Below are 8003 nucleotides of genomic sequence, written 5' to 3'. Positions count from 1 at the left end.
TCGGCTGTTCCTGTCTTTGTTGTGTGACGTGCACACGTTCTTGTTCTTCACCTTCGTCACCGTACTCCATGTTGTCGTCCTCTTCAACGTGTTCGACATCGATCTCTTCATCTTCCTCTTCTTCTTCCACCTTTGGTTCAACTCCCTCCACCTCAACTGTTGTTTGGTTTTGGCAGTGCTCGTCCACATCGAGCGCCTCCCTACGGTGGTCAGCTGGAGGAGCTCGACGTGTTGGCCTCTAGAGTATGGAGCGGTGGGGGACGTCAAAGGCAGTCCTGGGAATGTAAATAGCAGGAAGGCCGTTGTGCTGCAGGAGTAGCGGAAGTAGGTCTTGTAGTCGGCGGTTGTCCACTCCTTCAATGGCCTTGGCTGTGTATATGCAAGCCCATATTTTTGCCTGCACGTCCTTCTCGTCAGTTCTGTGTGGTATCTTTGTCTTCGTCTTTTTTTTTTGTTGGTTGACGATAAGGTGGTCCGTCCCAAGCCACATCTCTTGCCTCGGGTCCTTTTGCGCCTTCACAAAGTTTCAGAAGGACTTTGTCCCCTTCCGTTGGCAGAGTCTCCTTAAGAGGCCTCGAGAGTCCTGTGGCGTGTACAAAGACGTCTCTCCCCGTTCGTTGGTCCGTGATGAAACCGTATCCCGCCTTCGCATTATACCATTTTACAATTCCCTGGTGGTGGTCTGGAATTGCCATGGTAAAGCGGAGACAATGACTCGAGTTGTAGTTGAGTTCTGGACTCACATTCGAGTGAGTTTCAAGTGCGATTATGTTGTTGTTGGTTGCCACCCGAGACGGGTGACGCGGGCCTTTGGTTATGGCCCACAGAAGTGCGATTGATTTTTTTTTTTTTTTTTTTTTTTAAGATTCGCCAATCCGGATTGGCATGGGCCTTTACTGCCTTGGTGGCGGCCCATAGGTGTTTGCTTTCCATAGCTGTTTGCGTTTGTAGTAGGTGTCCATCGTTGCTCTGTTGAAGTGCTATTAAGCTGGGGCCCGCTTATATATACCCTCCCCACTACTCTTCTGCCATTGGCTCACCCCTGAGCCAATCACGGATGGCTTATCCACCTGCATCCGGTTGCACATCCGGTCTAATTGAACCCGCCACATCTTGCACCAGATACAGTGGTGCCAGCCGACAGTATTACAAACGCTAAGTTCACTAACCCCCTTTGCGTCCCCGCAACAATATACATGGTTGAGCTCACGTATTTCGCTTCGGTGCCATTGTCTTAGTAGATTTGAATGTTATAAATAGTTTTTCTAATACCGCAAATTTAGGTATTATCTTGATATATACATCTTTAACACAATGTTCTAGAAAAATCCTTGGTGCCTGGAAAAAAATCACGTTATGATTCGATAGAAAAGTTATTGTATAATCAGCAAATAATGAATTATGTGTGTCTAGTGTCTTTTTTATCTAATCATGAGGATGACAGTCGCGGGTCTAATTCTCAGGCTTAGCTTTTATGACGTGTCTTTTTTTTTTTTTTTTTTTTTTTTTTTTTTTTTTTTTGCCATTACCCTAACATGGGTATTGGGTCATTTTTCATTTATTTATTTTTTTCTTTTAAGATTTAAACTTTCTTGGATTTTTATAAACAGTTGTTTTTTGATTTGTTTATTTATTTTTATTTATTTACTTTTTGCTTATTTTTTAATACTAACATTATATACACACTCAGGTTCTCATACAAGCTTCATTCACACTCCTATCTCAAAACTATTGTCCTTTGTCAAAGCATTTGTGGGGAAGGGGAGGGATAACTCAGAAGCACAGTGTGGCTAGGTAGCATCACTAAATACGTATTACACATACTTATACATGAAGAGGGAAAACATTCACATCACATCATGCAAGACTGAAATCATACACCCTTTCATAGTTTCATTTACATACATAATATTGTTGAAATATTTACAGTACAATATATATATATATATATATATATATATATATATATATATATATATATATATATATATATATATATATATATACATACACACATAAATCACAACTCTCTGATTAAATTGGTCTCAGTCAGGTAAATCATCAGTCTATCGATAGAAATAGAGAATGAGACAAATGAAATAGTCTGCCTTTTAAGTACCTCGTTTCTTGTCTTGCGGGAGTTGCCAACACTCGTTGTACAGCTAGATAAAATTTGATATAGTATACTGCTTTGACAAATAACCAAAGTAGGACACGATAACGAAGAGAAAGATGTCACAAAAACCAGTAAATCATTGTGTGATGTTTTTACGAGTATAGTATCTCATTGATGATAGATTTAGTAATAAATAGTTATCATAGACATTCGTACTACTATACGCACATAGACTAGTGCCTTCACAGGTACATAGCTTCTGCTACTGGTTAAAACGGCAGTAATAGGGTTGTGGTGGCGGTGGTGGTAACAGTGATGGTGGCTGTGGGCTATACTGACCCATACACAATCACACATAGCCATAAACACTCTAAAAACACTCATATATACCGAAAACACTCGTAAACACACTCAAAATACCCTGACACTCATCCAGAACATGTCTACACACACACACACACACACACACACACACACACACACACACACACACACACACACACACACACACAAGTGAAGTGAAGTGTTGCTATGTTACCGACAGTTTTCAAGCAGCACCAAGCACCAATTAAGCACAAACACCAAGCGGCAAGACAAGCAATGCAAGCCTTTGCCACAACCCTCCACACTGTCTTATATTCACCAGTTAATTAAAGGTATTTATAAGACCATTAACTTATTTTTAAGTTTTCTATACATTTGAGAGTGAAAACAGTACGCAAATATTAAAAGGTGATAGGTATAACAATCATTATAGGCGTCAATATCAACAGCTGAAATTTGCTTCCTTCACTTACCGTAAGTCAAACATGTGTCATAATGGAGCCACCAGTCCACCATTTCATATTCCATAGTCAAAAGTTCCCTGTATGGCTTAATTTTGGCTTGGTGAGATGATAAAGACAACATGTGGAGGTCCGCCACCTCTGTTCCCGGTGTTGCCTCCAAGCCGCCTCCCCCGCGGCACCCTAGCAATAACCATCCCCCCAAGCAGCCTGCGGGGTCAAATATATATATATATATATATATATATATATATATATATATATATATATATATATATATATATATATATATATATATATTTTTTTTTTTTTTTTTTAACGGTAATAATACGCTTCCATTATTTATTTTTTTTATGCGCTCTATAAATGTTTCGTTGTGTTTGAAGTGTTTTCGCGCCAGTATTGGGTAAATATATAGCTTTTAGTGATGTTTTATGGCGTATGTTAAAAGCTTTTTAACCGTCAAAAATATAAATTTCCCATTTTGAGCTTTTTTTTATTTGAAGATATAAGTGAACCTTTATGGTATCAAAGAATCGTCTATGCTATCTTAAGTGTGAAATCAATCTATTGAGTGAAATATGTGGACTTTGAAATGGTGTTTGGTGCTGTTGAACAAAAGTCTTATTTTCTTCATTTTATCTGCTCACGTTTCTGCTTCTCGGTGTAACTCGCTATAGAATGCCTTAAAAGATAGCTCAGACTCCATGAAATGTGGTAAAATACTCGCCAAGGGAAAATGGTTTGACTATCCATGACGTTTTAGGAAAGTTATTGTTGAAAATATTTTATACTCTTAACGTAATTAATTTGTACATTTTTTAAAAACTAGTTGAGTTGGAGATATTTTGATACTTTGAAAATTAGTTTTAAAATTTATCACGTCATAAAATGTCATGCATTCGGTCGTGGCTTCGTTTTTTCTAAAAGTCATTTTTTAAATCAAATTATTTACGTAATTTAGCCGAGTAACCCCGTTTCCGTTTCTCTAATAACCACAGCCCAGGTGGTGACTTAGCCCCGGGCTGGTGTCTCTTTTCCAATACCCCAGTTCGTCAGTATTTTGCCTAATATCTAGTGATTCCTACGTGTTTTCGTGTGTTTCTAGATTCAGATGTGTAGATAATAGTAACAGAAGGAGGAAGAAAGGAGAAATAAAGGAGGATAAGGAGGAAGGAAAGAGAAAGGGAGGAGGAAGAGGAGGAGCAGCCAAGCCACAATACATAAGTCACCCTCCATTTCCTCAATATTTTGTCTAACATCTAGTGTTTTGATGTGTTTCTAGGCTCAGGCGTGTAGATGGAAGCAATAGAGAAAAGACGAAGGAGAAACAATGGAGGAGAATGAAGAAGAAATGAGAAATAGAAGCGGAATAGGAGGAGGAGCCAAGGTGTAATATTTAGGTAAGTGTTGATCCCTTTTAATCTTAATGTTCTTTATAATGCATACTGTTGGTTTTGGGATATATTTGGGGTGTTTCAAGTGTATTCAGTAATATTGCAGGTTGTTATGAGTATGTTTTTGGTGCATTTTATGTGTCTTCAATGTGTTTTAGGTCTTTTAGATATATTTTACGTACCTTGAGCATGTTGATTGAGATGTGTTGCAGTATTTGCATGTCTTGAATGTGTTTTGGGAGCATTTTGAGGGGTTGTGTGTTTTTGGGTTAGTTTTTAGTGCTTTAAGCTGTGTGTTAGGAGTCTTTTGGATGTGTATGATGGTGATTTGGGTATGTATTGGGTGTTTCTAGTGAATTTTAGAGGGTTTGGGGGCATTTTGAGGGGTTGCATGGCTTTTCGAGCGTGGTAGGGGATGATATTGTGTGTTGTAAGTGGTTTGGGTGTGTGAGGGTGATTTTGATTTATATCAGGTGTTTCTAGTGAGTTTTAGGTGTGTCTTGGTGCACTTTGAGTTGTTGCATGGTGTTTTGAGTGTGTTTTATGCTAGTTTTTAGTGTTTAAAATGGTTTGGGTGTGTGGGGGTGATTTTGACGTATAGTAGTGTTTCTAGAGAGTGTTGTGTGTGTTTTGGTGCCTTTTGATGTGTTGCTTGGTTTTATGAGTGTGTTTTAGATTAGTTTTGAGTGTTGTAAGTGGTTGGTGTGTGTATTTAAGTGGTTTGGGGTGATTTTGACGTATATTGGGTGTTTTTTAGTGAGTTTAAGGTGTACTTGGGACATTTTGAGTTGTTGCGTGGTGCTTTGAGTGTGATTTGGGTTAGTTTTGAGTGTGGGTGTGCACGATACATATATATATATATATATATATATATATATATATATATATATATATATATATATATATATATATATATATATATATATATATATATATATATATATATATATATATATATATATATATATATATATATATATATATATATATATATATATATATATATATATATATATATATATATATATATATATATATATATATATATATATATATATATATACCCTATGTTGTGACATCATAGGATATCTACCAATCAGGCCACAAAGAAATGATGGTAATATGGCAACACTAAATCGGTGTCTGCTATTTGTCAATGACCAGTATGAACGAACTTTTTATATATTATTCTTGCAATTTCTTTGAATAATGGATACAAGCCTGCCTGCAGTACACATGATTGTATTATACTCTACTTCGTTCGTCTGTAAATACTGGCATTTGCAAGAATTCGTAAATAATATTAATGATAAAAGTCTTTTAAATAAGCACTATATCAAGGAGGTTAGATTATAAGGAGGCTGCGTGACATCGCAAAAGTGAAGCCAGCGCGCTATTGGTCCGCTGCTACCCCTACCCCCCCTTACACCCAAAACATTGCCGACTGCCCATTGAAAATACATGGGAACGACCGAGTTACGCTCCATATTTTCAGTCTTATGTCTAGGTATGTTTCGAGGCTACTTACCATATATTTATGTAATCTTAATAGACTCGTACGTAACACTCGTGGCATACTGTGCCACGAAGATTTAGACGGTAAATACAAATGAGATAATACAGTGTTTTCCAGCTTTGGTGGACTAGGATGAGAGGTGGGAAGGTGTCTTTGGGGCAAACGTGACTAAAAAAGGTCATGTACACATGTGAATATACATGTGCATGTAGATGTAAACATGTACATACACATGCGCATTTGAATTAAAGATAAATGAAATGTATATCAGGTGAACCTTGGCCTGAACGTTGATTTTTCTTGGTATAGCAATTACTTAACACGTCAAGATTCTCTCTCTCTCTCTCTCTCTCTCTCTCTCTCTCTCTCTATATATATATATATATATATATATATATATATATATATATATATATATATATATATATATATATATATATATATATATAGCTTTCATTTAGACTGATGTGTGATTTCATGTCACTGTGCGTCGGAAAAGCATCAATCACTGAAATTTTACTTCATTATTTGTTTCGTGTCATGCATTATACGAGAAAAGGTAATCATTTTGCGATAATTTCTCCCGGAAACATCCTGCTGTATTTCTTTCAATATTATAGGTATTTTGGACTAACACCCTTAATAACAGGTCTACATGACATATTTAGGAAACTATAATGTAGTTTACGTAAGTTAAACTATCAGTTCTTTTTTAGTTTTCCTCTAGTAATGAAAAAGAAAGTGGCAATTTCCCATTGCTTAACTCGGGAGAGGTCAATGTTTTGGGTGTAAGTTCTGATCGTAAGCTCCACCCACCGCATCATAAGCTCCGCCCACTGGCCTAACTTTTTTTTTTTTTTTTTAGTACAACGGGATAGGCGCACGGCGTCTCTTTCAAGATAACCTCCTTGCACTATATAGTATACTATTTGTGATTTGTAACTCATGCGTATCTACCATCTGTATTCATGTGGAATCGTTAAACTGGAACCAATTCCGGAACCGGTTCCTGCCCAACTCTAATTTCTGGCATATTGTGCCAAGATAGCTACATAACTCTCTCTCTCTCTCTCTCTCTCTCTCTCTCTCTCTCTCTCTCTCTCTCTCTCTCATAATATATGTTAATGTAATGGACTTCAATTATCAGTTGTTAGTGCAGTCAGCAAGATTTAGTCTAAGAGAAGATAACGCAAAGTTCTAGATAAGGATGGTAGGTGTATATAGATCTATCACACAGAGACAGTCACGTGTATATAGGACCAACTGGCTTAATGAGAGAGAGAGAGAGAGAGAGAGAGAGAGAGAGAGAGAGAGAGAGAGAGAGAGAGAGATGAATGTTAATTGTAGAAGTCAGTGCATTGGCTTCATATTCATGACATCATTCCGACTCCTTCGATTATCTCCATGAGTAATAGATATATAATATCATTGATGGGGAGATTCCCGTAATTTGTCTAACACAATTCCATCTATTCGTCTCTGAACAAGTGCCCTTAGTACTGGATTCTGTATGAACAAAATGAAGTTCTTTTTGTCCTTTTTCTATTTTTTAACGAGGGTTTCACTGTTGCTATGGTAAACGAAGAGGAAGAGGAGGCGTGTATGACAGCAAAATATACAAACGAGAGAGAGAGAGAGAAAAACTTGAATATACAAAGATAAAAAAAAAAAAAAGTATATATAGACATATTTCGAAAATAAATATTGAAGAAAAATAAAGTAAGAATGATTTAGACGTAAAAGAAGAAATATATAACCCTGTTCCAAAGATGTAAGAGGCACAGATGCGCAGTGAGACTGTGTTTGGTTCATTCACTTATACTCACTGGACGTCCTGTGGTTGGCGCCGCTGCTCCTGCCTTAATCCGCCTTCAGTCCGCCAGGTAATGCATGTCAGACCTGCCTACATGTACACAAACACCCGCTGCCTGCAGGCGTGTGGCGGGTGTTGGTCAGATGTGTTTCAGGACCTTTTTGTGGCGAGGGGCGAGAGTTTTGGTGGGAAAGGCCTTGTGGTGCTGAATCTGGGGAAAGGTTTGCATCTTAATCCCCCGCTCGTGGGTCGGGGTATTTCTGTGTATTGTTTTCTTGTTTGTCACTTCTGCTTTTTGTTATTTTTATGTACCTGAAGTTATTAGTTTCATTTGTGGTATTGGTAAAGTTATGTTTTCTAAGGTAGAGTTATTTGA

At 37.3% G+C, this 8003-nt stretch overlaps 1 protein-coding gene across 5 annotated transcripts in view; it reads left to right on the top strand.

Annotated features, from left to right (window-relative positions):
* Window positions 1-7590: 7590 nt before the first annotated feature.
* Window positions 7591-8003, top strand: part of LOC123503288 (phosphoribosyl pyrophosphate synthase-associated protein 1-like) — a 25420-nt gene continuing 25007 nt past the window's right edge. For all 5 annotated transcript variants that reach the window (XM_045252935.1, XM_045252933.1, XM_045252936.1 and 2 more), the window contains exon 1: window positions 7591-7697. In XM_045252935.1, coding sequence (XP_045108870.1) covers window positions 7599-7697 — 99 coding nt within the window. In that variant the 5' untranslated portion in view covers window positions 7591-7598. The remainder of the gene's footprint in view (window positions 7698-8003) is intronic.

This window comes from Portunus trituberculatus, chromosome 13 (genome assembly GCF_017591435.1).
Source record: "Portunus trituberculatus isolate SZX2019 chromosome 13, ASM1759143v1, whole genome shotgun sequence".
In the NCBI taxonomy this organism is placed as follows: Eukaryota; Metazoa; Arthropoda; class Malacostraca; order Decapoda; family Portunidae; genus Portunus; species Portunus trituberculatus.
The sequence above is the reverse complement of the archived record's forward strand: the minus strand, read 5'-3'. Positions and strand labels throughout refer to the sequence as shown.